At 41.4% G+C, this 24,696-nt stretch overlaps 1 protein-coding gene across 3 annotated transcripts in view; it reads left to right on the forward strand.

Moving 5' to 3' along the window:
* DNAH6 (dynein axonemal heavy chain 6) overlaps positions 1-24,696 on the forward strand; it is a 245,633-nt gene that overhangs the window by 174,225 nt on the left and 46,712 nt on the right. For all 3 annotated transcript variants that reach the window (XM_053200826.1, XM_015075839.3, XM_053200827.1), the window contains 12 exons: positions 157-392; positions 1,510-1,771; positions 2,884-3,007; positions 3,735-3,931; positions 4,901-5,104; positions 5,843-5,968; positions 7,893-8,057; positions 10,035-10,102; positions 12,287-12,467; positions 16,631-16,810; positions 18,558-18,791; positions 24,064-24,199. In XM_053200826.1, the coding sequence (XP_053056801.1) occupies positions 157-392; positions 1,510-1,771; positions 2,884-3,007; positions 3,735-3,931; positions 4,901-5,104; positions 5,843-5,968; positions 7,893-8,057; positions 10,035-10,102; positions 12,287-12,467; positions 16,631-16,810; positions 18,558-18,791; positions 24,064-24,199 (2,113 nt within the window). The remainder of the gene's footprint in view (positions 1-156; positions 393-1,509; positions 1,772-2,883; positions 3,008-3,734; positions 3,932-4,900; positions 5,105-5,842; positions 5,969-7,892; positions 8,058-10,034; positions 10,103-12,286; positions 12,468-16,630; positions 16,811-18,557; positions 18,792-24,063; positions 24,200-24,696) is intronic.

Below are 24,696 nucleotides of genomic sequence, written 5' to 3' on the forward strand. Positions count from 1 at the left end.
CTGCTTCGGATTCTGTCCTTCTCTCTCTCTCTCTCTCTCTCCCTCTCTCTCTCTCTCTCTCTCTCTCTCTCTCAAGAATAAATAATAACATTTTTTAAAAAATTAAGAAAAAAACAAATATTGAACCCACCTAAGTAGATGTGTTTCGATGGCTAGGTCCGTAGCATTGTGCAAGAAGATGAAGCGACGGCAAAAGTGAAAGCTGAAGAGACCCAAGCAATAGCTGATGATGCTCAAAGAGACCTTGAAGAAGCTCTACCTGCACTTGATGCTGCTAATAAAGCACTGGATTCCTTAGATAAAGCAGATATATCTGAGATCAGAGTTTTTACAAAGCCCCCAGATATGGTCATGACTGTTATGGAAGCAATTTCTATTCTCTTGAATGCCAAGTGAGTAATTCAGAGTCACATGTTCCCAGAATGTATGGTGGAATTTCCTTGGTGTTTTTCTACATTGTCATTAATATGTTCTCATTCTCTTTTCCACCTTCTCATGGATGTGGTCAGTCATTCAACAAATGAATTCAACAAGCATTTTTTGGAACATCTATTTTGTGCTAGATGATGGAAGATCTGAAGCTCTTCTCTCTGAGGCACATATAGTATAGTGGGGAAACAAACATGAAAAATAATAATTTCAAGACGTGTGAGATTTGCATAGTAGTAGGAGTTCAGAAAAAAAGAGTGCTCATGGAGAGGTGTGAGCAGGTTTTTGGGAGAAGATGCTCAGGAGGAGAGTGAGACCATGGGGAGAGCTCAGGGACATTTGATGTTCATGGAATGGACTGAGACAGTGATTGCATCATGCAAGGTCTTGTATTTCAACCTGAAGATAGGTAGTTTTCAAACCTTCTTTACTAATACACATTTTTTCCAATAAAAATTGTAAGAAATATTTCTATGTAAAACCAACCAAGCAAGGGTAGAGGACCCAGAGGACCCCCGCCAGCTTCCCTGCTCACTCTCTGGCCAGCACCTCAGTAGGGCCTGGGAGTTCTTCAAAGCATGGATGAACAGCTCCAACCAGAGGGGACTGAGAATCATTGAATATTTTCGACATGATTGGATTTTCTTGTGAGAAAGACCAACTTGGCAAAAGCTCACAAGGGGCAAGTTTGGCTGAGAGACATAAAACCATTTAGAAGGTGATTGTAGTGTTTTGGCAAGAGATTTTAAGGGTCTAAACTAAGGCAAATGAGATAAAAAGAATGTGAGTGCCAGGGCATTGTAAAAATAAAACTATTATTTCCATAATGTCTTACATTTCTAAAACTATGATTTGATCATTCTTTTCTCTACCAAAACTGGATTGTTTGAAACATGAGTCAACTAATTGCTGTCTCACCAGGAATTGTGGTATACTTAACTACCAATTACTGGAATTAGAGTATGGAGATTAAAACTACCCACTAATTAGGATAATATCTTAGTGTTCTCAGAAGAACACATTTCTTTTGTTCTTAAATCACTTTATTACAGTGCTATTAACATCATGTCTGTCTTTCAGACCTGATTGGCCAACAGCAAAGCAACTTCTTGGTGACTCTAACTTTCTAAGAAGACTTCTAGAATATGATAAGGAAAATATAAAGCCTCAGATATTGGCAAAACTTCAGAAGTATATTAACAATCCTGATTTTGTGCCTGAAAAAGTAGAGAAAGTGTCCAAAGCATGTAAATCCATGTGCATGTGGGTAAGAGCGATGGATCTATACTCTAGGGTAGTCAAAGAAGTCGAACCGAAGAGACAAAAACTCCGTGCTGCGCAGGTATATTATTTGTGTTGTAATATTTAATAGAATTAAAGGCCATAATCATTAATCATTCTAGCTCCTGTGACTTTACACAATATAGACAATAACAGTGCTCTTGAAAATTAGTTTTTGTTGTAAAAAATAGCTGGTGAAGATTATTTTTTCAGGAATGACCTCTAAAATCAGCCTTTCTGCAGCATAGAAGAAAAATGAGTCCTTAGTATATTCATATCATCAGTCTGATGGTATTTTTGAGGTGCCATTCAGCTCTAGCATCTGATGCTCTGTGTTGCATTTGCTAATACTACCCCCCCCCCCAACTCTATGGTGTCATCTGAGGTTCTAAAACCTGCTTAAGCTACAGTTGGATGTGAGGTCCCAAGCAGAACGAACAATGCTCATTGATGGAGCAGGTTACTGAAAGAACCATGGCTACAGAGCTGGGGCAGCCAATTTTTCTATGAAGATACAGATAGGAGATGTTTTAAGTTTTGCTGCTATGTGGTCTCTGTTGCAATTACTGAACTCTGCAATTGCAGCACAGAAACAGCCATCAATAACACATACATGAGTAAGCATGGCTGTGTTCCGATGTCGCTTTATTTATACACCCAGGAATTGAGTTTATACAGTTATCATCTGTCATGAAATGTTCTTCTTCTTTTAATTTTCCCCCAACCATTTAAAAATGTAAAACCAATCTGAGCTTGCTAACTGTATAAAAACAGGCAGCAGGCTGAATCTGGTTTGCAGACCCAGCTCTAGAGAACTATTCAGGAAAGATTAGTTTTCCCTGTTGTGTGAATATTTCATTCATTTCATCATTTAAAGTTAATCCATTGTATTAACTAGTTAACCTCAAATGCTTGGAGGTTAAAGTACAGCAGTTCATCTGTTTCTCTATTCCTTTGATGATTTATTTTATTGGGTTTTGGTTTGGTTCTGTTTACTTCCACTCATATATTTCGTTTTATATTTGTTTTAACTTTGTATACATATCAAACCTTTTGAGACACGAAAAAGAGAACACAAATCCTATTTTTTTAAGAATCTATTGTAAATGGACAAATTTTACCTTCTTTGGAGACCTTGGATTTTCATTTTAAATATTTACTTAATTTTATTAGGCTGAACTTGATATCACAATGACTACTCTGAGAGAAAAGCAAGCCTTGCTAAAAAAAGTGGAAGATCAAATACAGGCCTTACAAGACAAATATGACAAAGGGGTGAACGAGAAAGAAAGTCTGGGTAAGTAACATAAAATTTATGTTGGTCAGGAGATACCTGCTTTTTTTATTTTTTAAAAAATTTTTTTTAATGTTTATTTATTTTTGAGAGAGACAGAGGGCAAGTGGGGGAGAGGCAGAGACAGACGGAGACACAGAATCCAAAGCGGGCTCCAGGCTCTGAGCTGTCAGCACAGAGCCCGACGCGGGGCTCGAACCCATGAGCCGCGAGATTACGACCTGAGCTGAAGTCAAGACGCTTAACCGACTGAGCCACCCAGGCGTCCCAGGAAATGCCTGATTTTTAAAAATAGAAGAAGTTTTTGGGCAGTCAGATCTCAGCTTCCCCCCAACATAGAGGACGTATTTGCCCTTGATGTACTGCACTGGCCCTTCTAGTGCAAAATTAGAACTGCATATATTGTATCCGTTCAGCTCCTTTATGGAAGGCTTGTTGGGACATGTTACATTATAACACAAGCAGCATATGAATTTGATCCTGAAGAGAAATACTACGCTGACACAGAGAGAGCCATCTTCAGCCAGAGTAATAGAGTAACGAAAAGGAGCTCTTTGCTTAGAAGAAGCAAACTTGGACTTGGCCCTGAAATGGAAAATAATTCTGAACTGGTGTGAGGTTTCATAGACATGTATTGACAATGTCACTATAAACAAAAGCAGGTGAATAAACATCTTATATTTTAGGAAAATACTGAATAACATAAGTTGATTTTCTTAAAATTTTCTAGCAAAAACTATGGCCCTGACAAAAGCACGTCTGATACGTGCAGGAAAGCTGACGGCTGCACTAGAAGATGAGCAAGTTCGATGGGAAGAAAGCATCCAGAAATTCAATGAGGAGATATCAAATATCATTGGGAATGTGTTTATAGCAGCAGCTTGTGTAGCCTATTATGGGGCCTTCACAGCCCAGTATAGGCAATCGGTGAGTAAACTCCCTTTCTGGGAGGTGAGAAGCAGCTGAAACTGGCAGAGGCAGAGTTGGGGGGATCATTTTTCTGATTTTATAGGGGGCCCTCCACTGTGAAGCTTCTCCATGTTGGAAACTTACACACTCCACAGCCCTCCACCTCCCCCGTCAGCCAGCAATGGTTTACCCCTAGGATTTCCTGAACACATTCTTTCCTTTCCTTTTCTCCTTAGAAATTTAGTCATCACTTCCTTAATAGCTCAAGAACCTGGGGGGAAAAGAGAGGGGCAGGGAGACACCTCCCTTCATGGTCAGAAGCAGCATGGAAAGTCAGCCAGGGTGAAGTATTCTGAACGGGCACGACTGCTACAATGGGCTAGGCAATGGGAAGGAACAGGAAACTAAATTATTTGGAGAGATTTTCAGGCCATGTTTATGAAATGCCTTCCTATAAAGATTTCACCCTTGTCCGTGGGTTCTAAAACCTAATCAGTATAGGACCGTAGATTCCACAGGAGCTCAGGGGTCATCTGGTACCATGTGGGTGGTGCCAATGGTGCTTTTCGACTGTCCTACTCACGGAAGGAGGTAGCATGCTAACAACCCTCTGCCCCATCTTCTAATTGCTAGTAGCATTATGATACTAGCCATTGTGATAACTCCAACTTTTTCACATGCTTTCAGACTCTCCCAAGGGGATAGTACACCCCTGGTTGAAGACAACTGTGACAACATTTGTCATTTATACCTGAGAAAACTGAGGTTCAGGCAAGGGGAGTTACATGCTCAAAGCCACAGCTAGTTTATGGTATAGTTCTAGGCCCCAGGTCTCCTGATTGTCGGTCGTCTTCTTGTGTCCTGTGCTTTGATGCCAGGATGCATGTGGAAACCGGTAGAACTTACTTTTAACTGTGACATGTTGTGTGTATCCTCATTTACTGAGTGTTCCTGACTCTATACAAGTAACCTTTCCTCCTCCCACAGCTTATAGAATACTGGATCCAGGACTGTCTGTCTCTGGAGATCCCAATCAATCCTTCCTTCAGTCTCATTAACATTCTTGGTGATCCCTACAAAATACGGCAGTGGAACACTGATGGGCTGCCCCGTGACATGATATCAACAGAAAATGGCATTTTGGTTACTGAAGGGAGACGATGGCCTTTGATGATTGACCCCCAGGATCAGGTGTGTAACAAATGCTTCAGATGAAGAGCAGCCTCCCACCTCCGCTTAATGTTGTGCTGTCTGTTCCAAATTCTAAAAGTGGACTTGAACACTCTTGCAAGATTTTGGGGGTTTAGATCTAGAAGGGAATTTGGAAGTCTTCAAGTCCAAGTTCCTCATCTTGGGTTGGCAGAAAGGGAAGGGGAAGAGTCCAGCTGCTCTGCATACTTGATTTTGATTGGCTTTGTTTAGGGGGTTGGCCATTCGTTTTCTGGTTTCTATGAGAGCAGAAATTCATTCCTATAGAGTCCTGTTCCTAAGAGGTCTGAAGAATCAGAATGAAGGCAGGGTAGGATACATTTTACTGCAAGCCTGCCTGGAATTTACAGAATCCCATTATCTGACTCCTAAGTCCATGGATCATAGTGTTCTAAGTGGAGTTTAGGAAAAGGAACTGTTGTCAGAACAAGGAAGACAAGCTTGAATACCTCAGGGATGGGCTTTTCCCCTAGATGTGTCTGTTCTTCATTTGTTCCAAATTTGAATGAAAGAAAGAGTCCAAAACACTGCAGTTTAAAGGGCATTTTTATTTGCAGGGGGCAGGATAGTATTTTTCTTTTCTTTTCTTTTCTTTTTTTTTATCTTTCAAACCTGTTTCCAGGTTGAGCAAAATTTCTAAACTTTAGTCTAAAAACTTCCGCTTTCTAGTCATTTATAAAACTCTAAGTCAAATATCCTGCTCTGTGCTTTCTCATACAGGCAAACCGTTGGATAAGGAACAAGGAAAGCAAAAGTGGTTTAAAGATCATTAAGCTTACGGATACTAATTTCTTGCGTACACTTGAAAATTCAATCCGACTTGGTTTACCTGTCTTACTGGAAGAGGTTTGCTTTTCACTTTTCTTGGGTTAGTCCCCAACTTATAGACCATATCTGAAATCCTACACAGGCCACACTTGCATTGCCCTAGAGACACCAGTCAGTTCCATTTGCAAATTGGTCAAACCAATTGCCTTGCCTACGAAACCATATACTATCACATGGGGAGCAATCTGTTGACTGAATGATTTTTCTGATTCCAGACAATGTTTTGGTGTTAAGTGGGATGGGCTCTGTTTTCTGACACTGCTGATTCTTTTTTTTTTTTAATTTTTTTTTAACGTTTATTTTTGAGACAGAGAGAGAGCATGAATGGGGGAGGGTCAGAGAGAGGGAGACACAGAATCTGAAACAGGCTCCAGGCTCTGAGCTGTCAGCACAGAGCCCGACGCGGGGCTTGAACTCACAGACCGTGAAATCATGACCTGAGCCGAAGTCGGCCGCTTAACCGACTGAGCCACCCAGGTGCCCCGACACTGCTGATTCTTAAACCTCACTGCAGCCCTTGATGGTTGACTGCCATGGAAGTGTAACACAGTAATGCCATCAGGCCATCAGGGACTGTCCATCCACACACGCTGATGATGTGAAGCCAACAAGACACTCCAATGGGTATAAATATCATTTTCTACCCTTCTGGCCTTGGCCAACACAGGAGGGTTCTGTAATGGGTCCTAGGCCCTCACTCAAACCCTGAAGTTACAGGGGAGGACAAAGTCTCCCAAAATCATTGGTGCAGTTATGTTAGCCCCAAACTGGATTCTTAAACCCCAGTTTACTTGGTAACACAGGAAGCCCTTGGGGAATTTCTTCTCTCATGGCAAGGGACAAAAGACTTTCAATGATGTTCTGCCACGGAACAGCAGAGCCTTGTAACTGTAGCTGAGTGCTTTGGGGAGCAGGGGGTGGGCCCTTGGTCAGCACGCCAGCTAGAACAGGATACTCTGACCAGGCCCTTCCTGCTTTCTGTGACTTGGAATCATTAGCCTTATGCACCTAGCTGCTTTCTCCATTTGTAAGGTGGGATATTCCAACTTTGTCTTCACCCCTCCGTGGGTGTGCAATCAGGTTAGCCAATCTCAACCAGCATTTTTTAATGAAATAGGATAGATTTTTAAGAGCACAAAATTGTATCATGGGTAGTAAGGGAAATTTTATCTCATAAACTTTTGTTTTAAGAAAACGTACATCCTTGGGCGTCATGTCACAGTATGAAATGGATTTGTTAACTGTGGATTACAATCAAATTTTGACAGCTCCTAGGCCATGGGCCCCCACCACATACATCCTGACATAAAGATGTTTGCCGTGGGGTCCGAGAGCAGTGTCTGCATGCCCAGGTTCTTACCAACCATCAAATCTGCTTTGAGGGAAAGAAAGTAACTATCATACAGAATAGAGGTCCACAAACTTTTTCTGTACAGAGCCAGACATTTTAGTTTTGGGGAGGTGGCCACATACAGTCTCTGTGCAAACATCATTCAAATAGTCTTCTTCGTTTTGGTTTGGTTTTAGAGTTTTGTTTTTATAACCCTCTAACAGGGTGAAAATTTTTAGCTTAAGCGCCATAAAAAAAAAAAAAAAAATACAAGCCACAGAGGGTGAGATTTGGCCTGCAGGTGGTAGACTGCTATCTCTTGCTTTAGAACAGCCGCAAAAGTGAACAGATCATTTGTCTGGGTCCTGTGGAAGACCACCTGCAGAGACCCTCCTTTCTTGGATTCTTCCTTATGGGGATGAATGGCACAGTTAGTCTAAACAGCTGTATTGCCTTCACATGCTCTTACTTTCTTAGGCGAGCGTACAGTAAGGAATATCTATCCAGCCCCTGGAAAGTGGCTCATTCAAAGTAGATTTTGAGGCCTAAGGAACTTGGAAAGGTTGATGCCATCCATTTTAATGGCTTGTTTTTCGTGTTTTAACTTTTAAGCTTAGAGAAACCTTGGATCCAGCTCTAGAACCCATTCTTTTGAAGCAGACTTTCATGAGTGGTGGGCGGCTGCTCATTCGCCTCGGAGACTCAGACATTGACTACGACAAAAACTTCAGGTTCTACATGACAACCAAACTGCCAAATCCCCACTACCTGCCCGAGGTATGAGCTGCAGGTCTGGAATTCCCAGCCTGAGTGGACTATTATGTGTGATGGTGTCTGACATTTGCTGGGTCCTCCCAGCTCTGTCCTCCCCCTCTGCTCTGCCACTCCCCTTCCTTCCACTGTCCTCCACTCTTGCTTCCCTTCTGAGTCCTGATTCTGATTCCTGTTCCCTTCTGCTCGCCATTCAGCTGGACTCAAGCTCTCCCCACCCGGTCCCTAGGCACTGCTCCCCTGTCTGCCACCCTGCCCACTGCCCGGTGCGCTGCCCTCTGCACCTCTGCAGCACTGTCACCTTCTCCCTCCCTGCCCACAGCTGCTTGCACAACACAGGGCAGCATTGCCTTCTAACCATTCTTCTCCCTCCTTCAGCTCAAGGCCATTTGTGCCCCTCTTGTGGTGGCTCATAAATGAACCAGGGCTTCACTGAGAGTCTGTGGGGAGAGGGGGACATGCCTATGTTTACATGTGCAAATACCCTTGGCATACAGCCCCAAATAAGGAAGTTGCCTGCTGGAAACATCTGGTGACTGGCACTTTGGAGAGTCAGGACTCAAACATCCAGGGTGTCTGTACTTAGAGTTCTAGAGCGGGGAGCATCTTGTCCTCCCTCATGCCTTTAGACCTTGAGGGGGTCTGTGTGCACTTCACTTCCATACAAACGTCCCTGAGCCACGACAGGATCCAGAAATACCCTTACTCTGGTGCTGCAGAGCCCAAGGCAGCTGCAGCAGAAATGAAGACAGCTGGGCCTCCTCTCCCTTCCCACAAGGGGCTCCAAGGGCTCGCTCCACCCCTGCCGTCCCTCAGCGCTGCCACAGCTCCAGGCACAGCCGCACACACTGCAGAGTCCCCCCCAGCCTGGTGCCTCTCCCCTTCTCCGACAGGACAGTTAGGGAAGCAGCTTCACAAATGGGAACTTACTCCTTCACCCCGGCCCCCAAACAATAAAATCCTTGCATAAACCCTCCAAACAGTGCCATGTTCACCTCAGTTACTGAATTTGTCACAGCGGCCTGTCACTGAACACACTCGGGTAACATGAAACTGGCACACTTGTTGAGTAAGAGGAGGGAAATGCCGCCAAAAGCCCAGGTAGGCCTTTCCTTGTCAGCCTTGAGGGGTTTCATTCACACAGCCGCTGCCAGAGCCCGTGTCCCAAGTCCCACTGTAAAGTGCAGAGAAGCGACCACTGTGCCAACATACAGCCTCCGCACGCATTGAACTTTTGGGAGGGAGCATTGCACACCTTACCCAACACTAACTAGCTCTGCGGCTGTGGGCCAGTGATCCCATGTTCTGGAGCCCCAAGTGGAGAGAAAGCCTACTTCAGGATTTGCTGAGATTAGATAAGAATAGCATGTAAAATACAGGACATTCAAACACTTTTTTTCTTTAGCTGTTAACTTACTCAAGTAATATTATAGCAATAATTTTTTATTGAAATGTTATGATGACATAAAATGTGTAAAGCTCTATTTAATATCAATAATAGCTTTGTTTTAACAAGCACAAACTATGCACAAGTCACTACGACTAAGTGATTTTATTATCTCATTTGGTCTTCGCAGTTACCCTATGACTTATAACTATTAGCATCCCACTTTTTAAGTATTAGGAACTGAAGCTCAGCATGGATGAGCGGCTTGCCCAACACACACGAAAGGGGCACCCAGAATCAGAACCCAACCTTTCTAACCCTTTGCTGGCTCACCTTTCCTTAAAGCACCACGTAGGATTCTAAGATCTGTGGCCTATGACGAACAAGACTGTCACTTACACTGCAGGGAAAACTGTATTAGGATTTTTGTAAGACACAATATGCTTGGTGGGTTTGTGGGTGGGTGGGTATGTTCACAGTTAGACCTGAGATACATCCAGTTGGGTAAAAATGGGCCATTTCCACTAAAGAAAGCACTTCTTATTTTATTTGTATGAATTTAAGCATTTTTATGTAAACCTATGCTTCTCTTCCAGGTGTGCATTAAAGTCACCATCATCAATTTCACTGTAACCAAATCAGGTCTGGAGGATCAGCTGTTAAGGTAAAGAAAAAAGCGGGGGTGGGGGGGAGCAAAGGTTTCCTAATATTTTGTAGAAATTCTGACAAAGAAAACATTTTAATGTGTGGAAGCAGCAGTCATGAGTCCTCAGTCATAAAGAGGATAGGAAATGGCCAGGTTCTGTATCTCCTGTCACTTTTGCAGCTGCCACGCTTGTCCACAGTCTTCTCAAGGAGGTCAGGGAAGTGCCCCTAATTCTCAGCCACGGTTTGGTCCAGGCCTGCAGCCCAGCCCGGCATCTTCTCCTCTGCTGGGCTTTCCAGTCCTGAGCAAGTGAATGAAGTCAGTCATCCTGTGGCTCCTAGAGATGCATTGCTCCACACCTGTGGGGAAGAACACTACTCCCAAATAGATCTTTCCTATTTTTACTTGTCTCTAGGTGTTTTCTTTGTGTACAGTTTTACCTGCATTTGTCCACCTCAAGAAAATGAAATACCCTCCTTCAGTGTATACTCTGTAATTCATCTCCATTTCCCAAGAATGAGATTATGAATTATTGATTAATTATCAGAATTAGCCAAGAGGCTTAGGAGACAAAAAACATTTAATATTTATTGAAATAATAATATTGATATTACTTAACAATGAATTTTATATGTGTATATGAGGATATATGTGTATATATGTATGTGAGTGTGTGTGTGTATGTATACATACATTAAAGGAAAATATAATTTGACCCATGTTCAAAAAAAATCAAGCCAAATTCATCAAGTCAAGTCAAAATGGAGTCAAGCTGGCTGGCTCAGTCGGTTAAGCATCCAACTTTGGCTCAGGTCATGATCTCAAGATTTGTGGGTTCAAGCCCCACATCAAGCTCTGTGCTGACAGCTCAGAGCTCAGAGCCTGGAGCCTGCTTCGGATTCTGTGTCTCCTTCTCTGTCTGCTCCTCCCCTGCTTGTACTCTCTCTGTCTATCTCTCTCTCTCTGTCTCAAAAATAAACATACATTAAAAAAACTTTTTTAAAAAACGGAGTCAAGATCATCCTGATTGATTACTATTATCACTGAGTTTAAGTCTTGTTTTCCTTGTTTATTTTAAGAATTTATCCTGCCAACTGCTAACTTGCTTAACTTCTGCTAGGCAGACAAAGGGCATTTCACCATATTTTAAGGACATGTTATAAGGACATGGCTGAACACTCTCATACCAGTGTATTCCCGTGAAAAGTTAAGCTTAGTTGTGTGACCAGCTGTCAGCACATTACTCTGTCTGAGACAAGCGAAGTGCTCAGAGAAGGGAAAATGTTGAGACTTGGCCATGGAGTACAAAATCTCCAGGTTATATTGTATACCCCTCTCTTCTGAAAAAGTTATTTGAACAAATGAATTTGAGATGATTATTTCTTATGGTGTCCATATTGTAATTTTTAAAGTTTCTGAATTCAGTACGTACGTATCAAATGAACAGTGGGTTATTCTATGAGGCAGTTCATCCTAGTGGGTGATAGCATGTGCCCTGGAGTCAGCTAAGCCAGCTACAAGCCCAGCCCTGCCTCTCATACTCACATGACCTCAGAAACAGACCCACTAGGGTCTGTTCCCTCATCTGCAAGCTGGGGTGGTAACCACAGTGCCTACCTCAAAGGAGCATTCAAAAGATTAAAAGAGAGAATCCACATAAAACTCTGAGCAGGGGGCCTGGCACATAGTGATGCTTAATGAAGATGAGCTCCTACAAACAAGGGGCTGGGAGCAAATTATGCATGGACAAATAAAGGGAGACATAAGTTCCCATGTCTGGGCAGGGGCAGAGCTGGAAGTAAGGCCCCTTTATTAGATGCCATTAAGACTCGTTTCATGGAGGTGGTGAGATTTCAGCATCTCCCATAAAAAGAATGTTCCAGGCACCATATTCAGCCTGGTACAAGCAAGCATTAGAAACAGAAATTGAACGATTAGAAAGATCATGCACTGAGCAGGTGAGAGAAGATGAGCAGAAGCCGTGGGGACTGTGGTAGGGTGTCAGTTTTGAAATACAAGCTAAAGAATCACAACTAACATGTTATTCAGTGAATACCCACTGTAGAAACCCAGCAAAAGAGGGGCCTTGTGCATTAGGACATGGCTAGTAGCATTAGTACTCAGCTAAGTAGCAAAGAAAAAGAGAAGCAACTTTAGGGCAATAATAAAGTCATAACTTAAGCATTCAAACCTTGGTTCCAGTGATGTGGTACGACTTGAGAAACCCGAGTTGGAAGAACAAAGAATCAAGCTCATTGTGAGAATAAACACTGATAAAAACCAGCTGAAAACTATCGAAGAGAAAATCCTGAAAATGCTCTTTACATCTGAAGGAAATATTCTGGACAATGAAGAACTTATTGACACACTCCAGGATTCAAAGGCAAGTAAAATATTTTGAGTATTTATACAAAGTGTCTTGGTTTTTTGGGTGCCTGGATGGCTCTGTCAGTTAAGCATCCGACTTCAGCTCAGGTCATGATCTCGCGGTCCACGAGTTGGAGCCCTGCGTCAGGCTCTGTGCTGACAGCTCAGAGCCTGAACCTGCTTTGGATTCTATGTCTCCCTCTCTCTCTGCTCCTCCCTGGCTCATGCTCTGTCTCTCTCTGTCTCTCAAAAATAAATAAAAACATTTAAAAAAATGTGTTGCTGCAAAAGTTACACCTGCAGCTTTTGAGGATTCTGCAAAGTCTTTTCAGCAAGAATGGCAGCCGCACCTGGGCTGCTGGGGTAGCACCAGAGTGTGTCCCACTGGCAGGGTCCCTCACCCCCCAGGGAAACTGTACACAATAGCTTCTCTCATCTTGTCTGCATTTTTAAAATAAAGCATGTAAAGAACCGGGACAAGGTGTAAATTGAAAGGAAAAACAATTATATTCACATTAATGTCACCCCTTCAGGAAGCCTCCCTGGTATCCCCAACTGGAATTAATCTCTTCCTCCTTAGAACACCAGTAGCGACTCATCCGACTCTCTTTTATAGCACTTGACACTGTTTACTTTATGTCACCATGATCTAATTACATGTCTCATCTCTTGTGTTAGGCTGTTCAATCTGGTGTCGAATCCGCAAACAGTTCAGCTTGATATTCCTTCTCCAAGGGCTCACCATGGTGCTTCGCGTATAACTGGTGTTCAGTAAAAATGTCTTGCTAGTAAGATGAAGTTCTACATTAAACGCATAATCTTGCACTGAATTGTTTGGCAGATTCAAACCACAATTTTAAAAGTATACTGAGAATACAGCCTGTAAAATTATTTTCATCCATTCGTGAGAAACAGAAAATAATTTACTTTAAAAAACCCTTTGACAGGGAGTACAGAAGGTACATTCTTTGTCTTTCACTGACATGAGAAATGGTTTATGGCTTTACATCCTACAGTCTCTTTACGATCTCCGTATTCAAACAACAAACAAGTAATTCTGGGGCTCCCGTTTCTTTCCTCTCTTTGTCAGTCTCTTTATCCTCTTGCCGTTCATTCTTCCTCGGGTTTTTAGCTTCTGGAAGTTGGTGGTCAACCCATTTATTTTTTTGCCATCAAAACTTTACACACAAATTGCTTAAAGAATGTGCTATTTGTACAAGGTTTGTGATAGGATTCCCCGCCTTCTTGGTGTGCCCCACCCCCCTCCCCCATGACTTCCTCCATAAAGACAGCTACATTCATCTCTTTTTTGTTTTGGTTATTTGGGGTTTTACATCTTTTCCTCAAATAATAGACTCATATTGCTACTTCTTGAGTTTTTCTTTTATACATTCACGGTTGTCTATACCTCTACCACACCCACACACCCCCAGACCCCCTTTCCTCCCATCCCCCAGCCTCCCACCGTAGTTCTATCCTGATTATAGTTAAACATCCAGTGTTTACATTGCCTAGAAATACGAAGTTCTGGCTGCGAGTATTGCAGGGGCTAAGGAGAGAAGGGCTAGGGCGTCACCCTTCAGCATGTATACACTTACCAAATCTCTGTTTTCATTGCGGAACCAGGCCCTCAATTGTGCCTGGCTTCCTTCCATCAAAAAATCCTCTCTTTTAGGGGTGCCTGGGTGGCTCAGTCAGTTAAGTGTCCGACTTCAGCTCAAGTCATGACCTCACCCTCTATGAGTTCAAGCCCCATGTCGGACTTTGAGCTGTCAGCACAGACAGTCTGCTTCGGATTCTGTGTCTCTCTCTCTCTGCCCCTCCCACCCCAAAATAAATAAACATCAAAAAAATTTTTGTTAAGCCTCTCTTTTAATTTCCCCAGGGATGAAACCTCTATTTTCCAGTCAGAGTGGGGTTAAGGACAATCCCCTGACTGGTGGTGGGGAGATGACTTGGGAGTCTATCAACCAATAGGCCATTCCCGCTTCTAGTGTTTGGATGCCTCTCAAGCCTTTGAAGGGGATTTGTATTTTACAAATTGAGTGACTTCTTGGCTTTCCCCTTTGCAGCCTAGGAAACTGTTTTCCTGGGTCTGCTAAGTCATTTACCATTCTACTCTCTGCTTTCTGGCTCTCAAATTGTATTGACATTTCCTCTTCCATTCTTCCTATCTTTGTGAGTTTGCACTGTTTTTAAAAATCCCTTTACTATAATTTTGTTGTGGTTTCAGTAGGCAGTAAGGTAGATACATGTGTTCTGACTGCCTTCTTTCTCTGTAAGCTGGTTTCTTTCTGTGTCTGCAGGGAGTTGCCTTACAGATATCCTTTCTACAGGGCAGAGGTAGGACCGATTATTCCTGGGCCACGTTTCCTGCCATTTCTTGCCTGTACTTTATACTCCCCTAACCTCCCAAAGCCCGCAATTTATTTCATTTTTTAAAGTTTGTTTATTATTCGTATGTTTTTAGTAATCTCTACACCCAACATGGGGCTCAAACCCATGACCCCAAGATCAAAAGTCACATGCTCCCCCAACTGAGCCAGCCAGGCACCTCCCAGACCCTTCATTTTAAAATATGTATCATATTCCCTGATTACTGCTGAGACCTCAAGTCTCTTGGGCATAATACCTGTAGGTAGTTACTAAACTCAACTGAAATATATACAAACAATTCTAATACTCTCTGGCAAAAAGAAGAAAATAGTCCACTTTGCTTTCTCTTTAGCCCTGGTGGAGTCTTCATTATCAGGGCCTCGAGCTCCCCCCAAAATAAAGAATTGTTTGCAGGTGGGTCTCCTTGATCCAACTGCTTCCATATCAACTTCCTTTTTCCTACTCATATGTAAATGTTCTAGTTGAATCCAGTACTGAGCTTGAGGCTTCCCATGCAGCCCTGCTCTTTCTTGTCCCCTCAGGTTCCTAAGGGGTCAACACAGAGAGAGAGTTTGAGCCTTTGGTTTCTGGAAAAAGCTGAGTCCCTCCCTTCCCTTTCCTGGAGGACAGGGGTGGACAGTCTAGAATTAATTTAGCCACTAGCCACATGTGGATATTGAGCCCCTGAAATGTTGCTAACCTGAATTAAGATGTGTTGTTACATACCAGATTTCGAAGACTTAATCTAAAAAAAAAAAAAAAAGTAAAAATATCTCGGTAATTTTACATGGATTTTATGCTGCTATAATCAACATACTTTGGGTTATATTGGGCTAAATAAAATTATTGTTAAAATACATTTCACTTGTTTCTTTTTACTTTTAATAAACTGAGAAAAGACAGAATTATATATGTGGCTCACATTAGGTTTCCGTTGGGCAGTGGGGTCTAGACAGAAAGCCTGTTAGACCCCCTTTTAGCTCTCCTGTCAATAGAGCAAATACTAAACAGCAGTTCGCATAGTGATTTTTCTAGTCCCTGCCCTAGACTCTTTGACTTCCTAGACACAAACCTCCCAACCCAGGGATATCCACAGCTGAAAAAAATGGGGGTTGAGAGAAGAGGACAAAGACAGATAGCAATATAGAGAGACTGAGGGAGACAGAGAAGGGAATCTTAGAAAACCCATTGGCCAAAAGGCTCCCCAGAACCACTAACCTGAAACAGAACAGCAAAGAACAGCAAAGACCTTGAAAATATCTCCAATTTACTTAGGTTATAACCCTTCACAAACAACAGCTACTATCCCCAGGTTTCCTTATGTTCCTCACACCTGGGAATGCTAGGGAAAGAAAGAATGCTAGTCTTCCTTGTTATTCCAGAATGGGATATGACACCACTTCCTTCCAGCCTCTCTCCACCCCCCTCTTTGGGGCAGTTTCATGGATGCCCCTTCTCCCTTCATACCTTCTTCTGGTATGTGAACCCTGCATCATTTCAGGACTGCTCAGGGGGAAATCAGGAAGCATCTGGGAGTACTCTGTCAGGTGTCCCTTTCAGAAACACGTCAGATTTGAATCTCAGAGAAGCGCTGCTCTGGTTTGGTCAGCTGTTCCCATTTGCCTACCCCCTCTCTGGAAGGACAGTGGTTAGCTTTGTCCTGAGATTCAGTCATTCTATTATTGTAATCACTAAGTCACCATATCCTTATTTCTGTCCTAGACCTAATTGGGTATATGCCAAAAATCCCACCATTTTTTTAAAAAATGGAACCTAAGAACTTGTTTTTGTATCTTTATTCAGATCACTTCAGGTGCCATTAAAATCAGGCTAAAGGAAGCTGAGTCCACTGAACTGATGATAAATGTTGCTCGTGAGAAGTATCGTCCAGTAGCCACTCAAGGCTCTGTTATGTACTTCGTTATTGCAAGCCTCTCAGAAATAGATCCTATGTATCAGTATTCATTAAAATATTTTAAACAGGTAAGTATGTTGTTTTGTCCATGAAATCTATGTCTTTGGTTTCCCTTTAAACCCCATTGAGTTACGTTTTTGACTCAGACAAATCATGAGTCTATTTATCAGGTAAAACCCTCTAGGAGTTTGGGTTCAGTCTTTTGGTCCAAGAGCAACCCACCTGCCATGTCTTCTCAACACTCAAGTGCCCAGCATACACAGAAAACTGCAGAGGAAGAAAGGAAAGATTTACTCTTGACCTCCTTGACTAACCCATTTAGACTCTGCTTGTCAGTGGGAAGGGTAGCAAAAAATTTGCACCAGTCTTTTACCGAAAACATTCCCTATGTCTTATTTGGCAGTTCCTCCACATTGCCTTGGGTGGTGGGCTTCTCTCACCTACTGGTCTCTGACCTCCCAGAAGGCAGAAATGAAGCCTCAGCCATCCCTGCCTCCCCACCGTGCTGCTACGTAATTAGTGTTTCATGAATAAAGAGTCTGTTTCCATCCCTCCATAAAAGAGCAGTTGAATTTTTATGACATTAGACCAAACTTGGTTTTGCTTCTGTCTTGTTCAGGTTATAGTTAAGGGTCCAGCAGCAAGAGGAACTGCAGGAGACAATGGAAATGAATAATTGGAAGAAATGAGAGGCATGTTGTTTAGATGTGCCTGGGCTCTCTTCCCACAAGATGTGCATTTGCTTTAGCAGCCTTAAAAGCCATTTGTTCTAGGGTCAGATCCCAGCTTCTAACGACAGGGCTTTGCTGTTCTCATGTCTCTGCTTCCTTCCTTTCGTTGGCAGGTATTAAACTAAGCAAGGTCACAGGATGAGAAAATCCTTGAATTCCACCTAAATGACTTTCATAATGGTTTTGGAGGTTTTGGAATTCATGCTTTTCAAGGTTTTAAAATCTCCTTCAGGAAATAAAAATGAAGATGCTCTGAGAATATCTCAGGCTGACAGAAAAAGGGCTATGGGATGAAATCATCAATGCACTGGGGTTTTCCTGTTTAGAAGGGAAACTAGAGACCCTAAACATATTTGTACGTGACCAAACTGGCCTGGGCATCATCTCCCAAAGCCATTCATAACTGCATGTCACGTTGAAATTATTTAGGGTGTATCAAGATTCACCGTGTTTTATTTTGGCACTAAACATCACATCTCCACTGCATTTTAACTTCTCTGTTTCTCATTAGGTTGTTAAAGAAAGCTCCATCCTCTTTTCTTCTAAGCGTTTCACAGTAACAACTCCATTCCCCTTTGTCGACCAAACTTTGGGGAGAATTAACAAGGGCTTTCCCTTAAATTTCAGAGAAGATTCTAGCACATTCTTCCCACATCCTAACAATTATGTTGGAGAAGTGCCAAGAAGTGCACATGACCTTCCCTTGCCCTTACATCTCTCACCCCAAAATGATTATCAAATTTGAGTTAAGGACATGAAAAAACTGGTTCTGCCAGCTCACCTCCATTTTCCAGTTTTCTGCCTCACATCAAGATGATGCCTTTTTGAATATTGTTAGGTGTTTGGCAGTGGTTCATTGCTGAAAGATGGGGTGGGGGGAACAAAGGAGAATGCAGAAAATAAATATCACTTATCAATTTGGGATGAATTCTGGCTTTTTCATAGTATAGTATTCATCTCCTGTGCTGCTACTGACTCACAAAATACAGGGCCAAGAAGGGCGGGAGTGAGGAGCAGGGATTTTTTTTTTCTCCACAGGAATTGAATTAAATCCAAGACATTGATAGAGCTCTCTTTCACACAGTTGTTCAATACAACAATTGAAACATCTGTAAAGTCAGACGATCTAGAGCAGCGCATGGAAATACTCCTGGAACAAACCCTTCTAACCGCTTACGTCAATGTTTCCAGAGGACTCTTTGAGCAACATAAACTCATCTACAGCTTTATGCTGTGTGTAGAGATCATGCGTCAGCAAGAAAGCCTAACTGATGCCGAGTGGAATTTCTTTCTCCGAGGTTCTGCAGGATTAGAAAAGGTATGTGTTTCACGTTTGGATTGTAAATGTTATTCTAAATAGAGCCCACAAGCACCTACCAATGCTCTGTAGTGGCTGAAGGTTATACATTTGGTTGTGTGGCCCAGCGATGTGGGCACTGAGGGTCTAATAGGCCAGGCTGTCACTCAGCAATGTCTGTGCCATTTCTATGCAGCAGTGTCCTGGGATGCGGGGAGTAACCAATGAACTAGTAGGTGTGATCATGTTTTGAAAAGTTGACCATCTTACAAATATGAAGAGTTAAAATTCAATAATGTTGTAACTCATAGATTTGGAAATACTGTTTGGGCAATCATAACTCTCTCTTCCCTGAACACAGCTTTCATTATAAAGCACAGGACGTAATATAACTGGACCGTCACCTACAATACCGTAATATGAGTTCTGCTGCACTTGCCTTCTTTGCATTCATCTTTCTATCTAACTTTCTCCAGCCCCTTCAGCTGGACTATGTCACCTCCATACTACAGACCTGGTCAGCCACAGAAGTGAGCCATGCCCCCGCAACTCTTGACTGAAGTTCCATCTTAACCCCGCTTTAAATTCTTGGCTCTATCCTCCCAATCTTGAGCCCCACCCTTGGTCCCTGCAGACATGACATCTGCACCTGTTTGCCAGTGTTTGAGCCTCAGTGTATTGATGGGAGGTTGAACTTCATGCTTTTTTTATTTGACTTTCAGTGCCCTATGCTCCCAGGACAAACCCAGACAAGACCTCTCCACCAGAGGTCCTTCCTCCCCACTCCCCACCCATCTTGCATGCATTCATATTCTGTTAATGCTTTCTTAATGCTATCTTAACTTCATAATCACAGTTAATACATACAGAGGGCTTGCTTTGTGTTTTATGTATATCAGCTCATTTATTCCTCTTAGTATTCCTCTTAATGTGAGTTCCTAATTTTGTCTCCAGCCTTCAGATAGACAATTAAGCACAGAGAGATTAATTTGTCATGTTCACATACTTAATCGGATCTGGAACCAGCACTGGAACTCTCACAGTCAGTCTGTAGAGCTTGCACTCTTGCCCACTTCACTCTACTGCTGACTATTAGTTACTCAGCCAGGCCTTTCCAGTGCATTATTGTGTTTCTTTCCTCATGGCACTCTGTTAACAGCCTTATTTACAGTTTTCTCTAGCAGAGTCTTGAAAAAGTTAAAGAACTTTCCAGAATCAGATGACTAATGCATGACAGAGTCTCATTCAAACCTATGTCTAAGTTTCTAAAGCCCATATCCATTCCAGTACCACCTGCTACTTCTCATGAACAACATATTTTGAAAAGAAATGTAAAATATGTTTAAATAGCATCAAACACAAAACTTACCATTAGGGGTGCCTGGGTGGCTCAGTCAGTTGAGCGTCCGACTCTCAGTTTCGGCTCAGGTCATGATCTCATGGTTCATAGGTTCAAGCCCCATGTCAGGCTCAGTGCAGGGCCTGCCTGGGATTCTCTCTCCCTCTCTCTCTGCCCCTCCTTTGCTTATGCACTCTCTCTCTCTCAAATTAAATAAATAAAAATCTTAAAAAAAGATCCTCTCTCTCTCTCTCTCTCTCTCTGTCTCTCCCTCTCCCTCTGCCCCTCTCCCCCACTCATGCTCTCTCTCTCTAAAGTAAAAGAAAGACAAAAACACAAAACTTAAAATTAGAAATCATCTTAAGAAACTTCTCAAAAGTTTTTTATTAAACTTTCTTTTCCTCTACCACGAGGAAATTAGAATGATTCTTGACTGATTTTTTTTTTTTAGAAATGTGTTTGGAGGACATCTTTTATCTAGTCACTTTATTTAGTTACTCATATTATTACTAGTATTTCCCATCTTAATCATAAATGCTATATATCAATAAAATCAATAGAATACAAAAGCAAACTATATGATCATCTTAGTAGACACAGAATAAAGCATTTGACAAAACCCAATATCTTTTTACCATAAAAACACTCAACAAACTATTAATGGAAGAGAACTCCCTCAACTAGGTAAAGGGCATGGACAAAAACCAACACTAACAACATACTTAATGGTGGAAGCCTGGATGCATTCTCCCTAGGATCAGAAACAACACAAGGATATCTGCTCTAACCACTTCTTCTCAACATTGTACTGGTGATTCTTGCCAATTAGGCGAGTAAATGAAATAAAAGGCATCCAGATTAGAAAGGAAGAGGTAAAAATATATCTATTTACAGATGACATGATTTTGTATATAGAAAATACTAAGGAACCTGCTTTAAAAAAAACTGAAGTATTAGAATTAATAAATGAGTTCAGGAAGGTTGCAGGATACAAGATCAACATACAAAATAAATTTGCATTTCTTGTATATGCTTGCAATGAACAATATGAAAAATGAAATTAGGAAAAAAGTCAATTTATAATAGCAGCAGAAAGAATAAAATACTTAGAAATAAATTTAACAAAAGAAGTTCAAACTTATGCTCTGAACTACAAAACATGTTGAAAGACCTTAGAGGACCTAAATAAGTGGGAAAATTCCTACAGTCGTGGATTGGAGACATAATACTGTTAGGATGGCAGCATTCCCCAAAATGATCTACAGATTCAGTGCAATCCGCATCAGAATCCCAACTGACTTCTGTGTAAAAATTGACAAGTTTATTGTAAAGCTCATATGGAATTACAAAGGATCCAGATCCCAAAGCTTACTGCAAAGCGACAATAACCAAGACTGTATGACACCAGCACAAAGATGGACAAATGGATAAATGAAATCAAATTTGAGAGTCCAGAAATAAAACCATGTGTCTGTAGTCGCTGGTTTTTGGCAAGGGTGCCAAGACAATTCATTGGGAAAAGAAGTCTTTTCAACAAATGGTGTGGGCCAACTGGACAGCCACATGCAAAATAGTGAAACTGGACCCTTACATCACACCACATATAACTTGAAACATACCAAAAACCTAAATGTAATAACCAAAACTCTTGTAAGAGGACGTAGAAGTAAATTTTCATAACTGCATATTTCACAATGGATCCTTAGATCTGATATCAAAAACATGAGCAAAAAAAGAAAAAATAGGTAAATTGGACTTTATCAAAAGTAAACATGCTTTTGTTTCAAAGGACACTATTAGAAAAATGAAAACACTGGGGCACCTGGGTGGCTTAGTTGGTTAAGTGCCAGACTTCAGCTCAAGTCATGATCTCGCAGTTCCTGGGTTCGAGCCCTGTGTTGGGCTCTGCGCTGACAGCTCAGAGTCTGGAGCCTGCTTCAGATTCTGTCTCCCTCTCTCTCTGCCGCTCCCCCACTTATGCTCTGTCTTTCTCTCAAAAATAAATAAACATTAAAAAAATGAAAAAAAAATGAAAAGACAACCCTACAGAGTGGGAGAAAATACTTGCAAATCATAGCTGATAAAGGATTTGTATCTAGAATACATAAAGAACTCTTACATCTCCACAATAAAAAGACAAATGACCCAATTTAAAAATAGGCAAAGGACCTGAATAAATATTTCTCCAAGGAAGATATACATAAGCATGTGAAAAGATGTTCAGCATCATTATTCATCAGGGAAATGCAAATCAAAACCTTAAGGACATACCATTCATCCACACTAGAATGGCTGGAATCAAAAAGACAGATAATGACAAGTGTCGGTGAGGATGTGGAAAAACCCTCACACACCGCTGCCTGGAGTCAAAACTGGTGCAGCTTCTTTGGAAAACAGTCTGGGAGCTCCTCAGACAAAACATAGAATTAGTGTATAATCCAGCAGTTCAACTCCTGGGTATGTATGAGAAATGAAAACATGTCCACACAAAAAACTTAGACTTGAATATTCATAGCAGCATTATTCATAGTAGCCAAGAAGGTGGAAATAACCCAAATGTCCATCACCTGGTGAGTGAATAAACAAAATGTGGTATATTCATAACAACAGAATATTACTTGGTCATAAAGAGGAATGAAGTACTGACACAAACCATGACATGAGTAAAACCTTCAATACACTAAACTAATAAGCAAAAGAAGTCAGTCACAAAATACCACATGTTATAAAATTTGATTTATATGAAGTGTCCAGAACAGGCAAATCTATAGAGACAGAAAGCAGTTTAGTGGTTGTTTAGGCTGGGGCCAGGGGCAGATAGAAGGGTAATAGCTAAAGAATACCTGGGGTTTTTTTTGAAGAGATGAAATGTTGTAAAATTCACCATGGTGATGGTTGCACCAACCTGTGAATTTACTAAAATACATGGGATTGTATGCTCTAAATGAGTGAATTGTATCTCAATAAAGCTACTTAAAAATGTAGTATAGGGGCACCTGAGTGGCTTAGTTGGTTAAACGTCCCAACTGTTGATTTCGTCTCAGGTCATGATCTCACGGTTCATGAGTTCAAGCCCCATATTGGGCTCTGCACTGATAGTGCAGAGCCTGCTTGGGATTCTCTCTCTCTCCCTCTCTCTCTCTCTGCCCCTCCCCTACTCTCTCGCTCTCTCTCTCAAAAATAAATAAATAAACTTATTTTAAAATGTAGTATAGAACCTCAGGCGAATGTTCATGAATTTTCAAAGAATTAATTTCAGTCTATAATCACAGCTGTTTCTCTCTTTTAAAACTGCTTACCCACTTTCAGGATAAAATTAAATTAAGTTAAAGTAAAGTAAAGTAAAATAAAACAAAGTGAAATAAAATAAAATAAAATAAAATAAAATAAAATAAAATAAAATAAAATAAAACTGCTTACCCACCTTCAGGGAATACTTCCAGATGGCATAATACCTTTCCCAGAAGTTTCTAGGGATATAGGAAATAATTGGACATAACATACACTCAGCCCTGCTGAAATGAGATCATCACCTGTCTTGCTACTGATATTGCTATACTACTCAGCTTTCCCCATCTCCTAGAGGTGAGAACATCTGGGAATCAGATCTGAAAACTAGTCTTGAGGGGAATAAAATCATAATATTTGGGAAGTGGGGAGAGACTGGTGCAACATGTTGGGGAACAGGCTAGAAGTCGACTTCACAGATTTAATTTTAACCCTTCACCAGATCAACTGCTTCCTGTAAATGTCAACCTGGAAAGCTTTCCCCAGCTGCACTTCTGGGCAAAGGTGTACAGGTAGAATTGATTCAGCACCTATTACTACTTGGCCTCAGCAAATGGTTATTTTTAACATGCAACTGAAGCTTGCTTTTTCACTTGGACAAGGTGAAAGTATATTTTGTGGTTGTCTTTGTGACTTATTACTCATTTTCATTCTGTCTTCTAATAGGAACGCCCACCTAAGCCTGAAGTTCCCTGGCTGCATAATGCCATGTGGTTCGCATGCTGTGACTTAGAAGAATCATTTCCAGTTTTTAAAGGACTTACACAATACATACTGTTACATCCTATTTCCATACGAATAGGTAATATGTCAAAAAGGATCTGCTATAAAGGGATTGTAAACAAGCTTGTGGATCTTTTTTTTTTTTTTTTGAGGCATTCTTTTATTTTATTTATTTATTTATTTATTTATTTATTTATTTATTTATTTATTTATTTATTTATTTTGAGAGAGTGTAAGAGAGAGCCTGCGCGCACAGGGGATGGGCAGAGGGAGTGAATCCCAAGCAGAAGACATGCTGTCAGCCCAGAGCCCAGTGCGAGCTGGAACCCACGAACTGTGAGATCACAACCTGAGTGGAAACCAAGAGTGCGACACTTAAGCTGCTGAGCCACCCAGGCACCCTAGGCTCGTGAATCTTAACTTTGATGTTTCCTTTAATCTCTTCTGCTATATCAATATTTTTCACTAGGAAATTTCTTCATTATTAAGAAATTGTGAAGTATTTGCTCTCCCAGTTGAATGTTTGAGTTCAATGCTTGGCGCATGAATTTTCAATATTTTATATTTACTATTATA

The sequence above is a fragment of the Acinonyx jubatus genome, chromosome A3, assembly GCF_027475565.1.
Source record: "Acinonyx jubatus isolate Ajub_Pintada_27869175 chromosome A3, VMU_Ajub_asm_v1.0, whole genome shotgun sequence".
NCBI classification, from domain to species: domain Eukaryota; kingdom Metazoa; phylum Chordata; class Mammalia; order Carnivora; family Felidae; genus Acinonyx; species Acinonyx jubatus.